The 26,627-nt window shown below is 44.6% G+C and overlaps 2 protein-coding genes and 1 long non-coding RNA gene across 7 annotated transcripts in view; 2 read left to right on the top strand and 1 right to left on the bottom strand.

Moving 5' to 3' along the window:
• Nucleotides 1-10,369, bottom strand: part of GPCPD1 (glycerophosphocholine phosphodiesterase 1) — a 45,594-nt gene extending 35,225 nt beyond the window's left edge. Inside the window, exons 1-4 of one of the 5 annotated variants that reach the window (XM_080585836.1) lie at nucleotides 10,147-10,346; nucleotides 8,785-8,848; nucleotides 7,930-8,090; nucleotides 2,524-2,609 (exon numbers count right to left, since the gene is read on the bottom strand). In XM_080585836.1, coding sequence (XP_080441962.1) covers nucleotides 2,524-2,572 — 49 coding nt within the window. In that variant the 5' untranslated portion in view covers nucleotides 2,573-2,609; nucleotides 7,930-8,090; nucleotides 8,785-8,848; nucleotides 10,147-10,346. Of the gene's footprint in view, nucleotides 1-2,523; nucleotides 2,610-5,948; nucleotides 6,088-7,929; nucleotides 8,091-8,784; nucleotides 8,849-10,146 lie in introns of those variants that run through there. The other 4 variants (XM_080585834.1, XM_080585835.1, XM_080585833.1 and 1 more) reach the window with 4 other exon arrangements.
• On the top strand, nucleotides 7,576-8,694 carry LOC308192355. Its single transcript, XR_013948740.1, has 2 exons — nucleotides 7,576-7,713; nucleotides 8,215-8,694. It is a non-coding gene; the product is annotated as an uncharacterized lncRNA (long non-coding RNA).
• Nucleotides 10,370-20,547: 10,178 nt separating the features above from the next.
• LOC308192755 (uncharacterized protein) lies at nucleotides 20,548-26,292 on the top strand. Its single transcript, XM_080586653.1, has 4 exons — nucleotides 20,548-20,940; nucleotides 21,026-21,121; nucleotides 24,802-24,865; nucleotides 25,287-26,292. The coding sequence occupies exons 1-4, from the start codon at nucleotides 20,785-20,787 to the stop codon at nucleotides 25,322-25,324; spliced, it is 354 nt and encodes a 117-aa protein (XP_080442779.1). The 5' UTR covers nucleotides 20,548-20,784; the 3' UTR covers nucleotides 25,325-26,292.
• Nucleotides 26,293-26,627: the final 335 nt, after the last annotated feature.

Genomic DNA, 26,627 nt, shown 5'->3' with positions numbered 1-26,627 from the left:
GGGGATCGAGTGCACCCTCAGTAAGTTTGCAGATGACACCAAGTTAGGTGCGTGTGTCGATCTGCTCGAGGGCAGGAAGGCTCTGCAGGAGGATCTGGATAGGCTGGAACGATGGGCTGAGGCCAACTGCATGAAGTTCAACAAGGCCAAGTGCTGGGTCCTGCACCTGGGACGTAACAACCCCAAGCAGCGCTACAGGCTGGGAGAGGAGTGGTTGGAAAGCTGCCTGGCAGAGAAGGACCTGGGAGTACTGGTTGATAGTCAGCTGAATATGAGCCAGCAGTGTGCCCAGGTGGCCAAGAAGGCCAACAGCATCCTGGCTTGCATAAGAAGCAGTGTGGCCAGCAGGGCTAGGGAAGCGATTGTCCCCCTGTACTCGGCTCTGGTGAGGCCGCACCTCGAGTACTGTGTTCAGTTTTGGGCCCCTCGCTACAAGAAGGACATGGACGTGCTCGAGCGAGTCCAGAGAAGGGCAACGAGGCTGGTGAGGGGTCTGGAGAACAAGTCTTACGAGGAGCGGCTGAGGGAGCTGGGCTTGTTCAGCCTGGAGAAGAGGAGGCTCAGGGGCGACCTCATCGCTCTCTACAGGTACCTTAAAGGAGGCTGTAGCGAGGTGGGGGTTGGTCTGTTCTCCCACGTGCCTGGTGACAGGATGAGGGGGAATGGGCGAAAGTTGCGCCAGGGTAGGTTTAGGTTGGATGTTAGGAAGTACTTCTTTACTGAAAGGGTTGTTAGGCACTGGAATGGTCTGCCCAGGGAAGCGGTTGAGTCACCATCCCTGGAGGTCTTTAAAAGACGTTTAGATGTTGAGCTTAGCGATATGGTTTAGTGGGGGACTTGTTAGTGTTAGGGCAGAGGTTGGACTAGGTGATCTTGGAGGTCTCTTCCAACCTAGACGATTCTGTGATTCTCACTCATCAGCTCAAGGGGCCAATGCTGGGCTTCTTCAGAATCCACGGTTATTTTGCACATTAGGGAATCTCTTTGTCATGATAACTGGGGACAAATGAAATTTTATTGCTTCGTATTATCTATGTACAGTTGAATTACTGTCTTCAAATCAAGAAGGTTTCTATTTAAGACTCAAATTATGAATTAGACAGTTATTACACCACCACTGGTGGCCCAGAGACCTTGTAATCTCTGCAGAATATTATGTGCGGATAATGACTTACTGTTGTGGTAGTGTGCATTTTAAATAACTTCTTCTTCTATACCTTACATGCTGTTATGACTTCTAGTTGCTAGATTACAATAGTTAAAATCAACAAAATATGGAACATTAAGAGGATGTAACAGAAGTAGGCAGGCAGGTGATACAAGGGAAGATCTGATGTGGGGTTGATAAATGCAAGGCAATACAACAAGTGGAAGAATCTGAGCTATTTACACATCTCAGAAGATTGTGAAATTACTTTACCCATGCAGAACTAATTTTTCCTCATGGTAACATAAAGCAAAGAGTGACAACATGTTAATGCATATATAATAAACACTCATCAAAAAATGAAATATTTTAATTCCCCTATTCAAGGTAGGTATGCGCTGGGTTTGTCTAGCACTCATTCCCCATTTCTAAAGAGCATAGCTGAAACAGGAAACAGAGGAAAACTAAAACAATAGTATAGAAATATTTCTGTACTCTGAAGGACTAAAACATTTCTGAACTCAGACTGGTTTTCAGTAACATAAATACAATGGATGTTAGAGGGCTTTATAAGGTGAACAGTAAATAAAAGAGCAAACTTTATCCTTTTCCAGAAGTCAGGGAAATTCACCGAAAACAACAGGAAGTAATTGTGAATTATGAGTTATGAAAAATGAGTTATTCTATATATTAAACAAGGATTTGCTTAACAGAACTTCCTACAACAGATTGCTATTGAGACATTAAGTTTATCAATTTATTTCTAATGGGCATTTACAGAAATGAAAATCTCTGCGATAACATTCGGCAAAAATACGCTATCACTGTCAAAATCTCATGGTCCAGGATGCAGGGTAACAGCTATACGAAAAGAAATTATGACCAAGTGACACTGTTCTTATCACCTGAGTAATTACTTATTTCTATCTGATGTATTTCAAAACAGTAGTGAATTAGGCCACATGTTCTTTCTGCTGCCAACTCCCAGTAGAGATCATATCTTACTACAAAGAATTTTCAACAGGGACACACGAAGTATAGAAAAAACAGAACAAACGTGTCACTACATGCCTCTTACAGTCCAGAATGTAAATACTCCCTCTCATTGAATAAGAAGCCAGTAGAGAACACTAATTTTAAAGCAGTCATAATTATTTCAGTGAGCAATAAAACGGGTAGCGCACTATGAAATCGTTTGGATTTCTATGTCAATTTTTTTCTTAATGTATTTTACAATGACTTATTTTGATAATTGAACTGGCATGTTCCTTTACCACTGAAAAAAAAAAAAAACCAGGTAAGACAACTTTTGAACATTTTTCTGATCAGTTTTCTTCTAGATCTACCATACAAGAAGAAAAGCTTGATTTGGGTACCTGGTGCTGATGGTCCTCTTACTTCAAAAGTGACTTGAGATGAGGTCATATTTGCAGAACTTTTGTCTTAGGAAAGCTGAAATCTCCTACAGTGGGGGAAAAAAAAGAACAACTACATTTCAGGAATGATACATTATTTCTTTTGCTGTCCTAAGGAAGAAGAAACATGAATCTCAACCACTTATATGGAAGCATGCCAACTAGTGGCATTGCCATTTGAGTGAGCAGTAAAAACAGCAAGCTCTTCAAAATCAGCAGCAGCCACAGAAAATAGCATCCAGCTGTAGAAAACGCTGTTGCAAGACTGGAACAAGAAAGAGACAACTGAAAAACAGCATATGCAACTACCCACATCACGCAGCATTCAGTCTTGGGACTCAATTTTATTTATTTTTTATTTTTTTAAAAAAACAAACCTCTGTTATGACTAACTTTGATCCCAAAGTTTTACTGTAAGACATTTAAAAAGGGCTTTGGCAGCCCATAACTTCTGGCTGTCTCCCTGTGCTATTCTTCAGCATCCTCCTGAAAACAACACACGAAGAGTTTTGCAGATGAGCACTCCTACCTGGAAGGAAAAAGGGAAGGAACCCATGAGAGATGACAGCTCTCTGCTGTCACAGTCAGAGGACTGCCCATCACTTTGGGCTCCACGCTCCTACCAAGGCTTCCAGCCTTTCACCTGGAAGAGCAGCAAGCAGAAACACCAAGCAGCCTGATCTTCAAGTCACCAAAGCAGGAAGGGACTGCCAGTAGACTGTAGCCAGGGCAGTTGTTGGAGGACTGACTGACTGACCCCGCCTCAATTTTTTACCCTCCTCCAATACACAATAATTTCACAGGAAAAAAAGCCACCAGAATCCTACCCTATTAACATAAAATATCCTTTAATATTATTTATGAAGGTAGTAGTCCTATCGAAGTCTGGGCATTTCCAGACTAACTGTAATCACCCAAGTATGTTCCTCTTGATACAGGTTGCAAAACAGTTGGTCATACTAATTATATGCAGGATTAACTTTGCAACGCTCTCAACTAATCCATTTCTTTATAGCACTGTTTGTTTTCCTCCCGTTCATCCAAGCAAGCGGAATGTTTATACTACTATTATTTTTGAACAGGACAAAAGCAGGACAAATTCAGCACTAGCTCTACTGCAAGCCTTTGCCTTCAAAGGGCACACTGTAGATCAACAGAAGTTAAAAAAAGCCCTGAAAACATGAAAAGCTGAAGAAAGTCAGCTGGTAGGAAAACACACATAATCCTCACTGATCCCAAGTAATCAGAAAGTTAGCTGTGGTCTGAAGCTTGAACATCTAAAGTTTTCCCTGCAGATCTTCTACACTTCTAATCCTTTTTTCATTATTGCCACCCCTACATTCCTTTCTCTCCTCCCTTATTTCTCTCCCACCACGTCAAGGGAGATGACTCTTTAGCAGCAAAAGAAGAGAAAGAAAAGAGTAGCAATGTAGGTATTTCTGGTCATATATCCTCATTCTGCATGTAAGCTTCAAAAGTAACACTGCTGTAAACAAAAAAAAGAAAAGTCCTGATGCTAGAAATAAATACACCTAATAAGCATAAATTCCATAAAGGGCACACATCCTTTACAAACTTTGTCGTGTCGTTGTCATTAGGCGGTCTGTACATTAGCAGGGACACACTCTAGTATTTGTTTAGCAGCTATTTATAGACACGGGAAGGTTAAAATGCAGCACATTTCAATGCCAAAAATAAAAGCACAGTTTCGAAATTGTTTCAATATGACACCAAAACTTCACTTTGAAGCAGAAAATACAAATGACTATTGTGTATTTGTAGTGACACCCAACAGCTCACGGCCCTGGCTGGGTTTGCTGATTGTTTTTGCTTGGACACCCTTTAACTGGGAAGGCAGAAGAGCCGAAGGAGGCAGAAGTGACTTAGCAAAGGCTACAAAGCAGGTAGATAGCAGCTGAAGCCTGAACCCAGTTCCCCAAAGCAAGAACAAATTTTCACCATGTACAAAAAATCTATTACCAAAGGCTCATGCAACACAACAAAATTAACCTCGATGAAAAACAGCATGACTATCCTACTCCAAATTAACTACCTACCCATCCATTCCTAGAGAAAATCTGAAACCCTGTCATTAAATCTATAAGGTCCTCTACTTCACGTTGCAAGTATTCTGTGCACCTACTTGTGGGATGTAGCCTACATTTGTGGGCTTTTCCAAACTGACAAAGAACATTATTTTTCTATGCAACAGTAGCTAATTGTAAGGAATTTTAATGAACTCACTTTGAAAAGTTTTCAAAATTCTGCTCAAAAAATCTTTTGTCTTGAAGACCTTCTCAACCTGCCCAAGGTATCAGAAGAAGGAAAATTCTAGTTCACACCACTAAACTCAGGCATGATTTCTAGCAGACCTGCAGCTACACGTATTGTACTTACATTCATGTTTAGGTCTGAAGTGCTACCTCCTTTTAAGTAAGTATCTCCTCTAGCAGAGCGGTCTGTGCAAACATACAGTAAAGAAGAAATAATGTCTGTCCACCCAGCAACTGTATTTCAGCAGAGATCTGCTTTTTGTTAATGAATCAAAGCTACATTGTTATCATGCACCTACAAATCATTCTGCACTTTAACGTGATACAAAAAATGCTTTATTTAGTTTCTAAAAAGCACAGAAGTTTAACTGTCCAGGTCCTGACTGCTCCTGAGGAGACAGAGGTTAATTCCCAGAAGGAAACCCTAGACTCAACATTAAAACCCTCTGACCAGTAGGTGTCAGCCGATGTTTTAAGCTGTATGTTCCCTCAGGCTTTCAGTACCTCACCTTTGGTGACGCAGAATAACAAAATCCTCTACTCCCCACACCTGTACAGGCAGACTGCTGGGGAGAACACAGAGCTCAGCGGTCATTACTGACTGTCCCGGGGAAATGCACTACCTTAGAACAGCTTTGGGGAAAAGTGTTGTGCATTTCCTAATCAGCAAAGATTAACAAATTCAGTTGAGCAGATTCATCAACTTGTGCAACAACCGTTTTTAAACAACCTCTGGGTTCAAAAGCTTTCCAGCTGCATTCACATCTGCTGCAGCTATGCGTGACTAAACGTGAGCTTGTGGTGCAAAGAGCTGCCCCCCAGCTTACGTCCCGCTTCCCCCCGGGTCAGCTTTTATTGGTACTGCAACTAAACCCTTGTGCAAGCAAGCAATGACCACTTGAATCTGACATCTCCCCATGGGATACACAAATCTTACCCAGTACACATTCACACAGCACTACCAGCACTTCACTTTGGGGGAAAACAAAAAACAAACAAACAAACAAAAAAAAAACCACAAGTGTTTCTCTCCCTAGAGATTCTTGCTTCTCCAACAGAAACAAGTTCATTTCCCCTCCACGCCACAGTCACTCTCGCACGCTCTGCCCTTACCTTTTACAGCCTCTGGAGGCTTCCCGAGGAGACGGTGCCTGCACAGCAGCAGCGCCCTGACTGAGCCCGGGGGCAGTGCTGCCCTGCCTTCTCAAGCCGGACTCGGAGAACCCTGCCCATCAGCCAGCCTCGCCATGCACAACGCGCTGTCGGCAGGGCTTCAGGGCAGGGGCAAGTCAGCAGCTGAGAGGGCAGGGTCACATGCAGCCTTGGTTCCCTTGCTACCAGGCAGAGCTCTCCTCAGGAGGGGAAGCACCGTATTGCAGTTTCGGAAAACCACTGGCTTGCCTTCATACACCCATAAGAAAAGCAACCAGAACTTTTAAGCACAGTAACCTGCACGCTGAAGAATAGAGAAACAGTTCTAATACGTCCTGTAAGCCTTTCCTTCACCAATTTTCTCCTCCGCATGGACACCTGAAGGAGTCCAAGAGCGACAGGAGGCAACATACTTCCCCAAGTAACAGTCTCTCCTCTCCTCATTCTAGGAAGGCACCTCCAGAAGATGCAGACAAACAGCCATGTCATGTGCCCCTAAAGGCACTCGGAAGAAGAGAAAAGACAACATTTAACACTCTCCTTCTGGCATAACAGAGTCACCTTTTAACATATCAAAATATCACAGCTTTTTTTTTTTTTTTTTTTGAGGTAGCAAAGATTACAGAGGTCATCCTGGATAGGGAAGACCACGATAATTCTTTTTGCTGTAGTCAAAATATACCAGAACATGGACTCGATTAATTCCAAGCTTGGAGTTAACTTGAACCTTCTGACTTACGGGTCAGCATTTCAGGCTTATATAATAAACACCAAGTCATCTGGGACAATCCTGGAATATAATACCATAGCCTACAAACACTGAACACATTTTAGCCTCAGAGAGTATCAGACTTACAAGTCCAGAGGCCTCTAAGTTTCTTTCTTTTTCTTTTCTTTTTTTTTTTTTGTATAAACAGGCAACTTTCAGAAGTAGGCAGGAAACATTTTAGGCAACTGTACTAAGACAGAACTCCATGAACCGCTGACTTTTTCAGCTGTGAGATGTCTGTAAGGACTGCAAGGTTGTTGGTGGAGTGTATGTATATATACACACACACACACATATATATGTATAGCAGGAAACTACGTACTGACATCTAATGGGGGGGGGCCGAGAGGGGAAACAAACAGACCAACCCTCAGGAAATTCTTCATTAGCTTTCTAAAGAGGGGGAACAAAGGTAAGATTGCTGTATTGAAAATAGTAAGACTTCAGAAAAAAGATTAAGACTAAAGGAAAAGCAAAATACTGCCTTTTCAGTACATCCAGCTTTGTAAACTCTGTTGTCTCTACGTGACATCTAATGGACTGTGAACTAAACCAACTTCATTTTAAGCTCCTAGAAGCTAGATGACCCAGGCTGTGAGAGGTTTGAGCCCTCTGCAGTGACTTTATCCATTAAGGATAATCTATATTTGGCAAACTAACACTGAGAAAGCCAAAGAGAAGCAGGCTTATGCTGAAAGACACTCTGGGACACCTCGTCCCCACTTGCCTGCCCAAACCCTAAGCGGTGAACTACTGGCAGAAACGTCTGACGTAAAGCCACCATCCTGCAACTCTCCCAAATAACGTCACATTTAAGGATGACCCACGTTGAGTCACCTTCCCTGGAGGTCTTCAAGGAACGTGCATGTTTTAGTGGTGGACTTCAGCGCTAGGTTAAATGCTGGAGTAGATGATCTTAGAGGTCTTCTCCAACCTGAATTATTCTGTGATGACTGGGTAAGACAAAACATAATCTTTTTCCCCCATGAGGATAAAACACAGCTTACCGAAGTAGCTTTTTAATGTGTTATTTTTTAAAAAATATATCCAGCTATCTAAATTTATAGATAGGTATTTAATGGGATTTTTCAAAGGTGTTTAGACAGAAAACTTAATTAAAATTAGCAAGCTAAGTACCTCGGTACCAGATAATCACATAATGTACTTTAATACCTTCAATCATCTGGTCCTTAATGTAAGAATATTTTTAACCACTGTATTACTGAATTTGCTTAGATATCTGTAGGAAAATAACAGCCAATCTGTGCGCAGGCAGGCTCCTTCATACCGTTACCACATATTTCATCACCAGTCCAGTGCAGAGTACAGCAGTACTGCAAAAAGTAAACACATGCTCAATTATTTCAAAATATCGCTACTCTCTTGCATACATAGATCAAAAGAGCAAGATCTGGAAGGCTGCGGTATCTTTGCTTCTATGTTCCTTGCTTTAAGCAGGCATTCTCCACCTTAAAAGTACATACTGGAGAGACTTATCAGCCCCAAGCAGAGGTCCAGCTCCAGCCTGAAGCGGGGGAAAGGTGCTGCAATCCCAGCCAAGCCGTTCGACAGCTAGGAACGTGCAGTGGCAGGAGTGGGGCCAACGCAGGGCACTGCAGCCCTGAACCTCCCTCCCGTGGGAAGCCTGCGTTTGAACGCTACCAGGCACTGCGGGGGAAAGCACTGCACTTACGTGCTGCCTTCCTCCAAGCTGTGCCGTGCGCGGCAAGAGAAAATCCAGCGCCTGTCAGAGCTGGTGCTATGCTCAGCACCACAGAAATAGGAGCCTAGCCAAAGAAAACTACTGTTTTAAGACACACTTTTGTCATTTTTACTCACAGTATTAGACTATCAACCAACCCATGCTACTTCAGACTGTACTTTTAATATTTAAATGATAACTATTCAAACCTGATTAAACCTGTAATATATAAAAAAGATTTTGTTGCTTGTTGTTGCTCCTTAGAAGGAATCACAACATTATAAAACACATCTAAAGTACCAAATTATTGTAACTCAATTACATACCTGGTTAGCAACACCTGTGTTTTAGAGCAACGTCAGAGGACACTCCGAATTGTCAGGACACTGTCTGGCAACCGGAGGAGAATTTTTAGAAACAGTATTACAGCATCGCCTCCCTCATTTCCAGCTGAGCCACCAGGCTGATCTTCCGCCCCCAACCCCCCTCCCCTCACCCTGACTGCACTGGAAAGGACAGCCACAAAGTCAGCAGCTCGCTCCTGCTGCATTGCAGCATTAGCACCGGACAGAAAACAAACTGGCACATGAGATTCGGACACGCTGCTCTGGTCCAAAGGCAGGAATGTTACCAACATGCCTCCTTCTCAACGTCAGCAAAGCCTGAGTGCTGCTTCCGAAACGAAACAGTGTCACTTTTGTTTACGGTAATAGTGAAATATCTTGAAGATGCTAATTTCAGTATCTAGTTAGCCAGCTGCTTACAAGGCCAAGCCAGCTCTGGGAATCAAACACAAGATCCTTCACTGGCATGCTGGGTGACCAAAAAATATCTGCTTGGTTCTAAGCAACAAAAACTTGAAGGTTTGCAGCATTTCTCCAATTCCTGTGCAGGCAGCACGGACAAGAGTCTGTGTTGCCTCAGCTGTGTTAGGGCAGTTTTCACACAAAGTTCTTGAAAAAAAGACAGGAAATGGGTTGGGGTGCATTCGCAAGAACACCAAAACAGCCTCCGCTGGATTTATTTCTTCGGCGAAACGTTCATTACGAACACGCGACTGACAAGGGCTCAACCACACGAAACAGAATATAAAAAAAAATAAATAGAAAAATAGAACTTGACGATTCCCTATAGTTACGCACAGCGTAGAAGAGACACTGTGCTTTAGGAACCAGCTCTGAGGGCGCTGCCCCCCCCCCCCCCCCCAGTCACCTCAGCGCCAACCGCCGCCAACGGCCGCTCTCGCTGGGAGGGGGGTGGGGGGGGGCGCGCGCGGCCGCCGACCGGTTCCAGCCGCCCCCGGCCGAAGCGGGCCGGGGAGGGAGGGGCGAGGGGATGCGGCCCCACGTGACGGCCCCTCCCGTCCCCGAGGCCCCGCCTCTCTCCGGAGGCAGCCAATGAGAGCCCGCGAGGGGAGGGGAGGGCAGCGGAGTTTCCTCGAAAGCTCTGCGGAGAGGGCGTGGCCTCCAGATGAGGCGTGGCTTTGCGTGAATAGGCGTGGTCCGAGAGGAGGGGCGTGGCCATGCCTAAGGAGGGGGCGTGCCCTGGCCTGAGGGAAGGGGCGGCTGCGGGGGGCAGGGGGTGCAAAGGGCCCCGCGCCTCCCCTCGGCCGGGCACCGCCAGCCCCCGCCCCGGGACCTCCGAGGCCCAACTGCTCCCCTCCCGGTCCCCTCCCGTAGCGGACTGACCTGCCCCGGGCTCCGCTCCCGGCTTTCCGGCCCCTTTGTGCGGCGCCGCCTGCGCTCCCTGCCCCTCCTCCCGCCGCCGGGAGCCGCCGCCGCCGCCGCCGCCGCCGCCCGGGGCCGCCTGACAGAGCGGGTGGGGGAAGGGGGAGGGGGGGGGGGGGCGCGGCGCGGCGGCCACCGGCTCCCAGCTGCCCCCGGCCGAACCGGGCCGGGGAATGAGGGGCGGGGCGGGGCGGGGCGGCCCCTTGTGACGTCACCGCGACGGCGCGTCACTCGCCGGTGGCTTCGGCCCCGCCCCCTCCGCTCGCGGCAGCCAATAGGAAGCTGGGCTTCTGCCTCGACAGCGATGGAGCCGCGAGGGGGTGTGGCCACACTTGGAGGGCGTGGTCAACACGAAGGGGGCGTGGCCTACCCGAGGGCCGTGGTCAGCTAGGGTGGCCAGGTCTACCTGGGGTGGCCAAGTCTACCCGGGGGCCGTGGCCATGCGGTCCGTTTCCCTCAGGGGACCGAGGGCGGGAAGCGGCTCTGTCGCTGAGGCGAGGCGAGGCCGGCCTGGCTTCCATCTTGTTGCCCGCCCCTCTTGGTCCCCTTTAGGCAGGGTTGGGGCTCTGGTAGCCAGCCTGCCGGCATGAAGGCTGCCCAGGGAATGGGGATTCCCATTTTCCTGTAGCTGCTGTGGGGATTTGATCTCTTAGGCAAGCCACACTGGCGGTTTTTGGAGCACAAGCACCACACAGCAGTCATTTTCCTGAGGAGAGCCTTGGTCTTGGTGGATCTGACCATGGCTGCAGCCTCCCACACCACAGAAACACAGGGCGGCAGCGCTCGTGTTCCCCTGCCCACCCTTGATTCCCCCGCTGTCCTGCAGGCACTGCTTTGTCCTCCGCACAGGACCAATTCCCCCCATTGCACAAGCAAAGGAGCTGTCATGGCACAGCTGAAAACATGCCTCTGCAGCAACAGCGGGAAAGCGAAATGGTGTGGGAGTGCCCATACTGGAATTTTGGGACCGCGGGCAGAGCTTAAGCGTGTTTCTTGTGTCTGGTTCAGGGCAGCTGAGATGCCTGCATGAGGAGAATAAACCTGCAGGGCTTCGCTGCCCTAAAAGGCAGTGTTGTGTTCTGCACTATCACCTCATGGCCTACCTGAGACCTGATTTTTTTTCCGAGAAAAGGATTATCCTATTGGAATTTACTCAATAAAGTATTGAAAAAAGAATTTCCTCTGCGTTTTTGAGGGAGCTTGCAATCAGTTTCGTAGCAGAGCTATGGAGCTGTGATAGCATGGCCAGCCCTGTCACTCTCACAATAATAAACTTGCATAAATAGTTTGTTAGGGAACTTGCTTCTGCTTTATACAACTTGTGTCAGATGACAAAGACGCTGCAGTTTGAGTATACCGTGAAACCACTTATCCTCTGTCTTGCATTAGGAGCTAGCGCCGTAATAGGTATGCTGCTCTGTGCTGACCTTCTAGCTGCTCTTTAAATAAATATATGGCTCTTTTCCACTCATTCATTCCCTGCAAATCCAGACATGTTTCTGAGCAATTTGTGGCGTACACCTAGATGTTGCAGGGAAAATTAATATCAGATGTTACTTACCAGTAAAGTGTGTAATATTTCCAAGTTGTTGAGATCTTCATGTGACTATTGCACAATCGGAGTACCTTGCTTAAATGAGGAACGGCAGGAGGAGGTTAGCTGTAAATGGATAGGATGGCTGAAATCAGTTTGTGCCAAAGCCAAAGGGAGAGGAGGAATTCATCTGGGTAAGGAGGATAGAGGTTTGCTGAAGTGTTTGTTGGAAAGTGAGGTTCTTGTTAAACGTGAATATGAACTACTGTAGTTACAAACCCTACTGTAGTTACAAATGGTAATTAAGTAAACATTAGGAACCATCACTTCTATGGCTGTAATCAACACTGGGCTGAAGAAAGAGGGAAGGAAGAAACTATAGAGAAAATACTATTTAGAAAAGTAATTACCTTCTTGATGTATTTTTTTTTTCTTGCCCATTTTTAAGATTTATTACTTCAAGTAGTTTGTTTCAAAGTGGGGAGAGAAATGAATACTTTCAAGCATGCTTGGGTGAGTTACATTTTTCAAAAGTAGGCCTTTGATATGGTGCCAGCATCACGCTAAAAAATTGTACCATTAAATTTTTGTTATAACTAGAGGTGCAACATTTGGCCTCTTTCAGCTCTAGTATGTACTCAAAAAAACCACCTGTATCCTGTCAAAACTATTATTGCATTTCCTACAATAGTTTAATATGGCCAAAAATTGAAATTTAAGCCTTAAATGTATTCAAAAAATACGTATTCATTTTATTAAAGATTCTACATCTCCCTCCTTATTCGCTAAGTTATGAGAAACTAATACAATCTGCTCAGTGGAAATGCTTAGAGAATTATTTTTTTTCTCTCCTTATAAGGTTTCAGTTAGAGGCTGACATTCTTTCAACCAAACCATTTTTTATTTCTTCAGGTATCTTCAATAATTTATATTTCTTCATTTGTAAAGACTGCTAATAGGAATTTCTTTGGTGCATTAAGAGAATCAGCTGATTCCAAACAGCAGGATTTGTCAGGCAACTTTCAAGCACTACTTTTCTTTCTAATGGTGACTTGAGTTTGTCAAAATCTAAGATGATGTTCTCTGTTTTGTAATCAATAGGCTTTTCAAAGGGAAGACTTTTTTTTTTTTTGCTTTATGACTCATTTCTCTGAACAATTAATGTTACCATGATTGCATCAGTAGGTTTGAGGTCATCTACTCTCTTTGCCTCAACTTGTGTGATCCCTATCTTGCCTTGTTCTGAAGCCTTTCGCTGATGTATAATTTTCAGTAACTTTATTCCTATAAATAATACCACTGCACTACTTCTTAGCCTTACCAAACCAAACCAACTAATTAAGAATAACGATTAAGCTTGTGCTCAGTGTAAATTAGAGCAAGTAGGGAGAGGGTGGGATGGGAAATATTGCTATGTCTAGGCTTAACTTGAAAAAAAAAATCTACATTAATTAAGTTTGCCTGCGTACATTTTATTTTTTTGTCCCTCCTTGAGGAGCTGCTGCAATATGGTTGGGTCAGATAAGGTCATACGTGCCTGCCATGTCACAGCAAGCAAGTCTCAGCTGTTCCTTATGATAATATAAAACTGAAATGTAATTAGAGCACATAGATGAGTTTATAGAACTTTTCTTAAGCATCTGTCCAAAAAAAATAAGATTGGTGCTCTGCTTTTCTTGTTTACATAGCAATAAAATGAAAACAAAGGAAATGGGGTTTAATATCATACAGCCTTAGATGAATTGAGTTGCTGTTTGCAAAAAGTCCCAAGGCGATCCAGAAAGACATGGCTCCAAGATCTGCTTCAAGTGTGCAAACACAAGCTGTCTATTCACGTGTGAGCAATGAAAAGCTCGTCTCCCCTTTTCCACTAGAGTAATTTAAGAGTTACTCGGAGAAGTTGGCCACCACTGTCTGGCAAGCTGCTGTCTTTGTTCCTGCGACTATCAAACCTGTACTGAAAAGGCACTAGGGAAATGCCTCTGAGGTTTTCTGTCCACTTCTGTAGCCCATGTAATATTTTCTTCAGCTGCCAGAATTAAAGATTCAACCTACAAATCAAGCTTAATTTCAAACTATAAGCAGTTATGATTCGACGTTCACAGTCTTTCTACATGCTCCCTCCTCTCTTCACAGTTTGCATTAGCAATTCCACTGCCACCAGTGCTTGCAGCTGATGAAAGCTGTGCGTATTGTGATGAATTGCAGTCCTTATCGTACTCTACTTGATTTTCTGCAGTTGTCCTTGCTCTGATGGGATATTGTGAATAAAAAAAGCTTGTAAAATTATGCAAATTTATGCACAGCACCCAGTTAGAAAGGATGCTATTTTTTTAATCGTTTTGTAGAATCACTTATTCTTGAAAATGCACTTCTGACTTTTTCTCTGTCACTGAGAATATTGCTGTATCATTATCTCGTGGAATTTGGACAACTTACAGACCCTGCAGAAAAGTGATGCTATGAGACTGGAAGGTATGAAGCAAGCATAAAAAATTCAAGACAGTAGAACTGCTGTCAGCATGGCAAAAGCCTCCTACTCTCATGGAGAATGATGAGGAAGGATTAATAGAAAAGTGTCTGTTGTACAATGGCATTTTCTATGTAATATATGCTATAATACTGCATAATATCGTTTGCTCTGTGGACAAATTAGCAGCTGGGGAACATAGAAACACATCAGAGAAGTGGGTGATAAGAATTAAGAAAGAAAATAATAATAATAAAAAAACTTCTTTTAAATGGATGCAATGGGGAAACCTAGAAGGTAAGTCAAAGGTGTGGAGGGAGTGGAGGAATGCTGCTGTAGATGTGCAGGAGCACATTTAATAACAACACCCTTAGGTGGTTACTGTTCACGATTAGCAAATTCGTGACATGAAAAAGAATAGTTACAGATATCCTGCTTTCTCCTGCAGAAGATTCAGTCATTTGCAAATTATGTTCATTTTCATGTAACATTGTCTACAACTGGTGTCAGATTATACAACAGAAAATTAACCCCTCAAAACCCGCATGCTAATACAAGGTTGCAGAAATGAGATTTTGATTGAAAAGAAGACATTGTAATCTAGTCTTCAAGGTGCCTAAGAACGATTTGCTTCTTGATCTAAGCTTTTTGATAGTTGCTGAAATGAAACACGTAAGTTTTATGGTGAAGCATTTAAACGAAGAACTGAAGTATCACACCATCAAAGCACCACATCTAAACTGGCCCAAAGTGACTACTAATACGATAGTTTTTTGTTTATAAAAATGAATATATAATGAGTTATCTAGTAAGTTTTATATATAAATTTAACTTTATATATATACACACATGTATATGTGGTATTGTGTAACTCCCAGCTCTGTCTGCGTGCCAGCTACAAGCCACTCTTCAGCCACTTGTATGAACCTTCCTGTGTTCCTCCAGCCTCCATCTGGTTGTCTCTGAAGTTACAACCAAGAGCTCCCACGCTCCTTTTGCCAGCAGCACCCATTTCACCGTGTCGGAGACAAACATGCCCAGCAAATGAAGAACAATGGCAGTTGTGGAATATGACACTGATAGTGTTAGGTTTTTTTGCTTTGCTTTGGTTTTATCTCAAGAACAGGGAGGAACACCTGCCCTAATGCAAGGAGAGAGTGGTTTCCTGTGACAGCAGGCACGTATGACTCTGTTGTGGTTCAAAATCCGCTTTCAAAGGTCGTGTTTGCGTTTTACATGAAATGTGTGACTGAATTTTATGCTTTGCCAGGTAACAATAGTAGTGATGCAAGTGCTTCCTTTGGACTCTGCAGGTCAGGGCTAGTGATAATGCTGGGCAGCAGTGTGCTGGTGCCCCGTGCCCCTCAGGGGTGAAGGATACTGGTGCTCCCAGTGCCCGTGTGAACAGCAAGGGGGCCAACAGGGGCAGAAACGTGCCACTTACGTATTGTCTGCTGGAGCTCTACTTCCAGACTGAATGTTTCTTCAAGTAGGCCTTTCATGAAGGTACTTACATAAAGAAAGTAAGTGGGGGACCTCAAATTCAACAGGGGCAAAAGTTAGCTTTTCCTGTCCTCTTATGCTTTTGTTCCCTCTCCATCCATGACAGAAATACATGTTTAAGTTTCAGTCTTAAGTTTCAGTCATTGGCATGACATTCTGTAAAAGCACAGCATTAAAAATGTCTAGAATTAAGACTTTCAAAGCCGACAAGATACAAACCAAGAAAGCCTTTGGAGCAATTCTCACTCTTACTATGCTCGCTGGGAAGAAGTAACAACTCCCACCTCCCAACTTCTGCAGATACGTATGAATGTATGTAGCTGTAAAGATGACAACATCCCTTGTTTTGCAAAGCCAGACTGACCTGCAACTGGGCTGTTGCTCCAGCTGTGTCTGACAGTTCTCCCCAGTGTGTGTGCTCACGTAAAGCTGCTCCCAAGCTCGCCATTCACATTTTTGTGAAAGCTTTAAAAATTAAGAGCAACCACAATGAAGATGTAAGATCAGTGATTAAAAGTGACATGCTGTACAGCTGAACAATGCATAGCCTTGGTGTAACAGCAGCAGAAACTGGTTTATCAGGTTCACCCCAGACACATAAAGGATAGGTAGTCCTTTAAACAGTACAAAATCTGTTGGGATATGGGCTGGTTTTCTCACCAAACAAAAGAGTACCAGGACGAGTAAAACAAAAGCTGTGAAATCTGGGCTGCAGCTGGTACTAGGCAGTGGGATCTCAAGAGTGAGCTTGTTGGTTGGGTGTGAGCACCCTTTTCTGAGAATCATGGACAAGGGCTGGAAATATCCCTGGCTGCTCTCGGCTGTGAAACCACAAGAGGCCGAGGTGTGCCCGAGGACTGGCCGTATCCCTGGCCTGTGCACAAAGGCAGCACGGATGAAGCTGTGGCTGAGGGGCCACAGGCAGAGGACCAATTAATTAAAATGTGCAAGGCTCTGCTTTGCTGATGCCAGTGAGATTGCAACCGTGAGATTGCAGCCATTCATGCCCCAGGGAAACTACCTGGTGCTGGAAAATAGCTGCTGAAGGAGCAGCCCTCCGTGCTGTCTCAGCCTCTCCTCTCACGACCTGACCTTGCCAGGGGGAGTCAAGAGGAATAATGTCTAAAACTGCCTGTGGGGAAGGATCCCAGCGAGGAAGAGCTGTGCTGCAGTCCCAGGCTGAGCCTGGCCATCCTGAACCCAAGCTGGTGCCCTACAAAATGCACGAAGCACGTTCCCACTGGTCACCACTGGGGGAAACAGCCTCAGTCCCAAGGCACTGTTTTGAGATGCAACCTTCAGTCACTTGAACATGTAATCTGCATGAATTACTGTAAAGGACCATTTAGACAGAAAATATATTTTCATATCTTTATTGTGCAAATTGCCCCATGCATTTCTCTGGGCTGCAGAAAATCCTTGTGATTTGAGGGGAGGTAGTCTGGGGCTCCTACCAATTTTGTTAACCATTCCCTGGAGGTGAGACCATATGTTGCAGCAAGGCATCCTGCCCAATAAACAACAGCCGCATCCAGAGTGGAAAAGTATTTGCCTTGAAAGTCTGCTAATGTTGACTTATGGCCAGTTTGCGTTGTTGTACAAAAACTTTCACATTTTTAAGCTTTTGCATTTGTAAGTGTGTTAGCGTGAGGAGTAAAGCAAGTTCCTGGTCACGCATATGATCAATTTTAGTGTTAATGGCAACCTCATGTTGTTTCCTTGCTCTCTTCCAGGATGAGAAGCAGCTATAATTATCTCTGCTGTTTCCCTTCTAAGTATCACTCCACAAATAATTATAACCACTAAACATCAAACCAGTTTTAAACATTATTAAAACAAGCCAGTGTCTTACTATCTTGGGGACTGAGAACATAAACTGTATTAAGGGATCATATGACACTCAAAAGACTTTGTGGACACTAAACGGTCGCTTTTTTACAGTGGAATTATGTAGATTAAAGAATGTCAAGAGTCAAACAACAAAAGCAAATGTGATCTTCCAGTGGGTTCCTCTTTGTGGGCCATGTCCCGTACTGCATGCACGTGGTCAAAATCTGCTGAGGTTCTTAGACCCAAATTGAAAGGAGGAGTGTAGCCCTTTTAGGGTATGGGCATTGAAAGGCACTTCCAAAATCCCATCGTTTCCACCCAGGGACTGAACTACTGGAAAGGCTGTGAACAGGGTGGGATGATTCTTAAACTGCCTTGCCTCAATGAATTGTTATGTTAGCTTTCTAATTCCTTTATCTCACAGATCTTATGCAAACAATTCTGAACCAAGCCAAGGGTCAGGCTGAATTAAAGTAATTGAAAAGCCAGTAAATGAGTCAAAATTTGACATAATCTTACACACAATTTGTGACTTGTGCATAGGGATCATCACCTCCAGCTGCCGAGCTGAGATAAAAAGTTTATTTCTTCAGACTCTCTAAGGGGCAGAAGGGAATGAATGATTCAATTAAAGCAGGAGAGGAAAAGCAGCAGTCAGAAGGAAAAAAAAAAAAAGAGAGAGAGAGAAAAAAAATCCTGGAAAAAAATACACAATGGGAAAGGATACAGTTTAGAGCCAAAACAAGGGGAACTGACCTTAATATGTTGTGGCTACTCAGCTGCATATTTCCTGTTTATTTTTGTTTACTTTGTTTTGCAACATGCTCCAGACATTTAATATTTTCTAATCTAAACAAAGGGTTATGATTTGTTTTGTGAAATAACTGGATCAAATACACAGCAGACTTTTTTTTTTTTTTTGCAAAAGTGCATATTCAGAAAATGCCTTTTGTTTCAGTAAGGCAAGCATTTTGGAAAATATTACAGAAACAAAGCAAATATATCTTTTTTTTTCCAAGTCATGCAATTGCACAAGTTGTCTGCACTGCTCAGAGATGTTTTATCTTTACTAAGTGAAAGCACAATTTTTAAAAAAGTGTTTTAAAATGAAATATTATAGACAATGGAGCTAACAAAGGCTGACTGTCAGCATCTCTTTCCCACTTGTGTGTTTTAAAGATTAATTTCATGCTACAGGCTTTCCCTGCAGCAGTGACACGTGAGCTGTCCCTCCTGTCCTGGCTGTGCACCTTGTGTCCTAGGACATTGAGATCCTGTTCTGCACTGGGAGGGCTGAGAGGGAGAGACAGTGCAGGGCTCTTTCCAGATCTCAGTAGGAAACGCCCAACAACAAATGATGTAATGAAATAGCTGTTTCAATACGACAGAATAAAAATAGGTGGTGAGTAAATCTTTCACCCCCTGAGATGCTGGGAACCCCGCTTTCATACAACATTGGACAGACTCTGGATGGATTTTCCTACAGCACACTGTGCAGATCCCATCCGCGGTCTGCCACCCTCCCATGCTGTGGTGTCCTTTGCTTTGTGTAACCAACGAACCCATACATCTCCTCCTGACAGGCTGGGCTGTTACTTCTGTCTGAACACCCACCAGTGCACAGCACAGGCCCTCCAGCAGGTTCCCTTGCAGCAGCTGCTCGTGCAAACCTACAGGCTGCTCAAGACCTAAGTATGAGGCCTGGTAGGGCAGACATGGTCTGTTCGTGCTGCCTAAATCCTTCAATACAGTGTCTTCTGCAAGGCTCCTGGTGCAGATCCCCAAGGCCCTTTCCCCTCAGTCAATATTGTCTGAAACCAGTGGGTAGATTCCAAATGCGTTGGGAAGCAGGAAGGGACAAGACAGATGAATGTAAACACACAGCCTAGTCACATAAACTTCCAGTTTCTTGGAAAGCTGAACTAAAAAAAAATTGGCATGTTAAAAATAGAAAAACAAATTAGGCATTGACGGGGAAGATAGCAGGGAGAATGACTTCCACAGAGTTAACACTGAGCTCCTGCAAAAACCTTACGCCCTAGGGCTTCATGAGGTTGTCACCTTTTTTTGCCCGGTCACAGACAGGTTAGAACCTCAGCCACAACTTTTGTGACAATAGCAATCTTTAAAATTAGAACTGTGGCTTTGTACTAAGAACAGTTTTGCTCCTAAGCTCGTGAAGAAGTGAAACATCATCGTGACTCATGGCTGTCCTGACTTCATTATCTAACTATTTCTAAACAGTAATTAATGTCTGTGCTATCTGTTGTTTATTTTGTATCTTATCTCAGGACTTCATCCTGCAGTCCTTAATTGCATTGTAATCCTTGCTTTCAGTAGGACTGCCTGCAAGATGGAGGAGTATTCGTGTGAATAAATTATTAACTGGAGAGTGTGTGTACAAGTCCCCACTCAGCTATTCCCAACTCAAGAAGTAATTAGTTATTTGCTAAAGGCCTGACCCAGCATCTGTATCAATCAGTGGATATCTCTTGGCTTCAGTATGCTTTAGTTTGGGCTTTAGTACTGCGCTCTCATTCTCTGAGGCCTGGTAGTGACTTTCACATTGCCTCCTTCCTGGAGGACAAGGGTTGGGAACGCTGTGGAGACACTACCCACAGCTGTCACGGGGGAGAAAGGGCCCCGTGCTCCTCCCAGCTCAGCAAAGCCTGCAAGGACAACGAGAGTGCTCATTCACTTCAAATTTAGTGTGTTCTTAGTCTTTTACTGACTTTTACTCGAAGTCGTGTGGTGGCAGTTTCCACAGGGCTCTCACTCACCACTCGGTGGCCCCTGTTTGTCCACACGGGTGGTGTTTTACCTGCAGTCACCCTCCCAGTGTAATACCTCCAGCAGAACTGGCACTGTATGGGAAAGGGGAAGGGAGATGACACAAGGGACACCAAATTATGGAGCCCTGTGTCTGGTTTCCCCATGTTTCCCCTGGCGGGGTGCTGGGGTGAGTCCTGAAGCCCTCATCTTCTCCAGGGGAGTCCTTCCACTGGTGAATAATTCACCTGGTGGAAAGGCAAGCCCCATAAAGCATCTCCTGAACTGTTTTCGGCAGTTTTAAATCATTTGTTCGGTATTGCAGAGGGCTGGTGACCAGGTGGTACCAGCAGTACGTCGCTGTCCCATGCGGGCAGCGGGGATCACTTCAGAGACCTGCTCACCGGGCCTGGCCACGTGTCACATGCGTAAGGCCAGGGTAAAGCCCTGAAGCATCAGGTGGCTGTGTTAGTTTGACACCAGGGTTTGCAAAATGAACGTCGAGGGTTACAGCGCCTCCCCATCACTGGCCTCAGAGCCTCCTAAATGCCTGCAGCCCTTCCTGCACCAGCCTCGCTCAGCAGGAACTGGGCACAACCTGCTCCGACTTTACAGAGGCAAAATAGAAGGCCTTGTGTGCCTTGCATTGGTAAGTCATGTACACAGGGGGCAAAGCCTTCAGCTCTGCCGCCTCCACATCATGCTGACCCGTTTCTTTCTCCTCTTTCCCCCAGGGGAAGTGGCCACATGTGTCACCTGGAGCTAGCCCCATCCAAGAGGAGAGCAGTTTGACAAGGGAAGACGCAGAAAGGAACAGAGAACAAACTGAGGTGAAATGTGCCAAATTATGGGCTCTCTCCAATGTTTGTATGTGTTAAAGCAGCCATTCTTCATCTATCATGGGCAGTAGCTGGACGTGGTCCTGGGCAAGCTGCTCTGGGTGGCCCTGCTTGAGCAGGGGCTGGATCAGATGAGCTGCAGAAGTCCAGACCCACAGCAGCCATCCTGTGTTTCTGTGATTCTGTGAGCTCAGAGATGGCTGGTGGAGATTTCCCTGCACAGAGGAAAACTCTCAGCTGGTTCATCAACTCAGAGAAGCGGTGTTTTTTCCATCTGTGCCCACAGCGCCAGCAGGGGATGTGTTTAGGAAGCGAGGACACAGGGCAGATGTGGAGCGGAGCTTTTATGCAGTTACTTGGGGAGGTGGTACCCATTCTGGGGAGCACAAGCAAGGGCAGGAATTGATTTCAGAATGTGGTTCAGACACAACAAGCTACCTGTGGGCATTTAGCAGGCAGAGCTAAATGAACCTGTCTTTCCCAGGACACAGGAAGGATGTAAGAAATGGCTGTCCTTAAATTTAGTACTGCCATAAGCCACATTATTGACGATTAATACAAAAAATTGAAATAACACATTCCTTTTTAGATATTGACTATTTTCTGCCATTTGGGTGCTTGATAGCTTGCAAACATGTAAACATGAACTGGTTTAGGAGCAGTAAAGTATCACTTTTATTGCAATTGACTATTCAAAAGGCAAGAGGAAGTAATTATCATTGTTTACATGAGCCATTGCCTTGCAACTATTGTGTTAAGAGAACAAGTTCTGGGATAATCAGTGTTTTGTAACTGTGTTTTTTTCCAGCCAAAGTGACTAATCTTTGTGTCTTCTGTTTCTTGTGGTGTGATGAAGTCTTGCACACAGGCAGACAAAATCGTAAAGTTGGGAAACAGGTGAAGAGTTTAGGAGAGCTGAGTGTTTAATGAGAGTCTGGAAGTTGTCTTATATTTGTCTGTAGTTGTCTTTAGCCATATTCATGTTGCAATGAATAGACAGGGCTTTATTATTTTCCCAGACAAAATGCCACAGCATATTTTGCGCTTGTAAGTTATCTAACATGATAGCAACACTATCTTGGATAAGGATAGCAAAGGAAGCCTGGGGTATGAAGGCTGGTTGATATGGGAAGACCAGAGAGCACTGATAGGATATTCTTCCGATAGAAGAAGCGGTTTTCCTGGACAAGTTAAAGAAAGATAAGTTAAAGAGAGTGGTCTCTCCATCCAGGGTGCATGTGCATTTTCCTACTCGCTTGTCTCAGATACCATGTTATAATTCTGCTTGATAGCCAAAGAAATGCAAATTAAGCCAGATTCACCAGGGAAATGCGTTCTGCCTTTTGTCCAGAGACAAGCTGAGAACATTTTAGATCTCAGAGCTGTGTCACAGCTCAGATACCTAGTACCACTTTAAGGATGAACAGAAGTGCCCCACCTGTCAGTATAAAACATGCATATTTTTTGCTGTGATTGCACCATAAAGGAATATGCTTTTAAGGACTTCTAGACTAGTTTCACTCTTTTCATTGTAGTTTTGCTCTTTTCATCCTATGGTTAGACCAGTTACACCCCTTGGCTGCCCCTGCCCCTCCACAGCAAGGATGTAGATAAAAAAGACAACCTGCTTCTCAAAGAAACAAACATTAAAAGGTAAAAGGAAAGCTGACATGGCAACTTAGGCAGCTTTTAGACTCCAGAAACCTCAGCAAATCTCACTAGAGCCCTCCTAGAAATCTCAGAACTTGTGCTTGGGCTCAGAAGCTCCAGCTGCGCTGGGCCAGTGCTGGAGAGAAGTATCCTGAATACTTTGCTCCGTGGGCTTGAGAAAAGCAAACAGGATATAAATTGTAAGCAGTGATGTCTCCTGCTCATGCTTTCTCCATGTGACGGGCAAGCAGCTGGGTGTCTCCACTGTTTCTCACAGGCAGAAGCTTACAGACAGCCACAACCTAATGGCCCAAGTGGTGGGTTTAGCTAGTAGTGGCAGTGCAGCAGATTTTTTAAGGGATTGCTCTTTTAGGATATCATTTATAAATACGTCCATCTAAAAGACTATCATAAAAACGTGCCAGCAATTGTCTGTAGAGGGGAGGAGGAGGAAGACAGAAGAGGAGTGTTAGCATTAGGACTTCACTTCCCTGTGGGACAGGCTTAGTGAGCACAAAAATATGACTGTATTGCAGATTTGTGGTGGTCAGTGCCAGACCTCAAACACTGCTGCATAAATGCGTATTCATGTGAATACTGCCCGTAACAGACACACCTGAAGAAATAAGAATATGGTGCTCGATTCCAGGACTCGAGTGTATTGTCAGCTCAAAATGACAAATACCAGGAGCTTTCTGGTGCAATGCAGCCAAGTTCCTTCAGCGGCAGGGAAATTGTACTGATGGCCAGCATCTGTCCTTTTAATCCCCATTTCAGCCTATCTGCTTCCCATAGTGTTTCAAAGTTTACCTTGGCAGTTATCTTGTTTGATCTTTTCAGTTCTGCTTCATACATCCCAAGTGTGAAATAGTCAGTCACCTTTAAAAAACAAGGGACTTTCTATTGTCACGCTTGTAATGAGCTAATCAGCAGCATCACCTTTTTTTTTTTTTTTGCCAGTTGAGAGGCACAGACCTACCCCAAAACAGGAAGCAGATTCTTGCCCAAGTATTGCTGAACAGAAGTTGCTAAGTCAACACTGGCAAGGTCTGGTGGGCGTTAACTCGGTGTGATAATACCTGTGAACAATAAGCATCCGGGGCACACCTGCGGGGGAGCCTGCGGTCGGTGGCCAGCAATTCTTATGAGAAACCATGCCCTGGGTTCCTGGAAGCTGATCAAGAAAGGTTTGAAATGTCCTCTGCCAACAAAAATGAGCTGGGGATATATCTTAAACCCCCTCATATACTCCTATCACAAAAAGCTAGAGCAGGTGAAACACTGCAAACTTGGAAGAGACCACTTCATCTGAGGAATGCTCAACATCTCGTGCTGAATTAAACAATTCAATCTGTTCTCCATCAACATCTCGGTCCCATCCCTGTTGAACGCACTGGCAGAACTCCCTCAGCTTCCAACACAGACCAGAACCAGCGTCAAATTTGTGCTGCCTAATACAAGCCTTGCCATGAGGCTGTCTTGCAAGAAGTACTGCTTTCGGATGCAGTTCCCAGGGTGCTCCGTACTGTCGCCAAAGCGGAAGAAACGGTGGCTACAGCAAAGATCTCGTTCCAGCAAACAATCCAGCTCATGTGTTTATTTCCATAGGTAGTTACAGGACCTGGGTTTCCAGTCATATGTACGAAATGAGGAAGGGAGTAGATAAAGATTGAGGCTGAAGAAAGAGGCCAAAGTTTATCCAGGGAAAAAAAAATATCCTAAACCCTTAGTTTGCTTTTGTTGTCTGTCTGCACTTCAGAATTCAGCTCCAGGCAGTGAGATCTAAAATTGTGATAAGATCTTTCATTTTCTTAGATTTTTTCAAAGCTGTGGAAAGGGTTCAGATGCCCAATCCAAGGCCACAGGCAATCTCAGCAAGAGTTTTTTTGTGTCCCCACCATACATAATGAAGGCAGCTATATTTATATGTAGATTTTGTTGTCCTGGTGGATGACTTTGTAAAGCACGGTATCTCTGTCCCTGGTCAACAGCTGCCAGCTGATTTTCCTCTCACCTTGCAGGGCAAGGGAAGAGTGGCAGCCTGGCTGGCAACTTCAGGAGAGGAACTGGAGCTGCCAGACCCAGGTCAGTACAGTTCAAGCCACTAATTATAAATGTCGCCCTTCCATGTATTCAGGGAAGCCACAACTGTTTCCTTGACCGGGAATGTCAGCTAGAGTTTCCTGAAGCCACACAGATATTTTATACCTCACAGGCAAAAGAGCTTCAGGCTGGGAGTGATCTCACCGGGCTTCTCCCAGGGACAGACGTCATTTTTCCGAGGGAGTAAAGGGGATGCTCTGAGGGTTGAGGTTTGTTTCACTGCACATAACAGCTGTCTACAGCCAAGCATCTTGTTTACCCTCCCTTCCTTGTCAAGGGAAGAGAAAGCATTTCTAGAGAAGGGTTATTCTGTACTATTTAGGTGTCTCCTTTAGGCTGTTACAAGTATAAGTGCTTGTTGCCTTCCACCAACTGAAAATCTGCTCGGCTTACTTTGACCCAGGAGCCTATGCTGTTGTCATTTCAAGTAAGGAGAGATGAGTCTCCTGCACTACTCCATGAACCCAAATCCAAGCTCATCGGAGTGCTCTGTGAGTATGAGTACACCTGTGGGAACACAGAAGGACCCTCTCTTATCCGAAACACCCAGGTCAAGCCTGAACTCAAACTTATCCAAGGTCAGCTGTGTCCTTGAAGGGTGCTCAGGGAGTCAGTTTTCAAAAAGAAAGCTGAAAGAAACCAGACTGTTTTAAGGAGGTGATTTTCAATAAAGATTTGTCAAGCAGAAGTGCAGCCACGGGCAAAACCAAGGCACATGTTCCTATGGCCCAGTCACAGTCACGGAATGGTTGAGGTGGGAAGGGACCTTTGCAGGTCATCTGGTCCAACCCCCTGCTGAAGCAGGGTCACCTAGAGCACGTTGCACAGGATCACATCCGAGCAGGTTTTGAATATCACCAGGGAAGGAGGCTCCACACCCTGTGCCAGCACTCTGTCACCCTGACTGTAAGGAAGTTTTTCCCTATATTCAGATGGAACTTCCTGTGTTGCAGTTTGTGCCTGGTGCCTCTTATCCTGTCACTGGGCACCAGTTTACCTACAGAAAACCCAAGCAGGACAGAAAGGTTTTTGTCTTCCAGGTACAGCAGAGCAGGTGAGCATTAAGACATAGCAAGTCGTAAGTAATTTATTCCCCAAAACGATAATTACTAGCATTTTTTTTCGGCAAAGTAGCAGCCGAATATTGGTGTTGATTTTAATTAAATAGCCAATGGGAGGCAGGATGTGCTGATGAGATCTCATGAAAAAGTTAATTAATGCTCTGACCTAGTTTAAAGTGTTGCTTAAGTGGAAACCAGGGGGAAGGCGACATCAACCAGTTATGGATCTTTTAGCACGGGTAATCTGTATCACTGGTCAGTTAATGAGGCTGTCCGTAAGTGCAAAGTCCTGCCATGTGATCCACCAGCACTTAAATTAGCATCCTAGAAGAACTGAGTGAACACCCAAGAAATAAGGAAGTCATTTCCAAGGCAAACATAATTCCATCTTCATGAACACATCAGAGAGAGAAGAGGAAAAAGCTCTTCTTGCTCAAACCAGGCACTGGCTTGCGATAACTTTTGTGTTCATTTATTTTCTCACTACAGAAAATAAGACACTTCAGGAATTTATTTAGTCTTTTTCTGTTTGGAAAACAGAAGATACTTCATCTTACTGATCATTCATAAATTCTTCGTATAAAAGCAGATTTCTCCTCATCTCCAAAAAGCAGGGCCCTCTGTGATTCTTACCCTGGGCACACAACTGTTTATAACTGCCTAATGACTTCTGCAGACCAATG

Source organism: Anser brachyrhynchus (genome assembly GCF_964034855.1).
Source record: "Anser brachyrhynchus genome assembly, chromosome: 3".
Lineage (NCBI taxonomy): Eukaryota > Metazoa > Chordata > Aves > Anseriformes > Anatidae > Anser > Anser brachyrhynchus.
The sequence above is the reverse complement of the archived record's forward strand: the minus strand, read 5'-3'. Positions and strand labels throughout refer to the sequence as shown.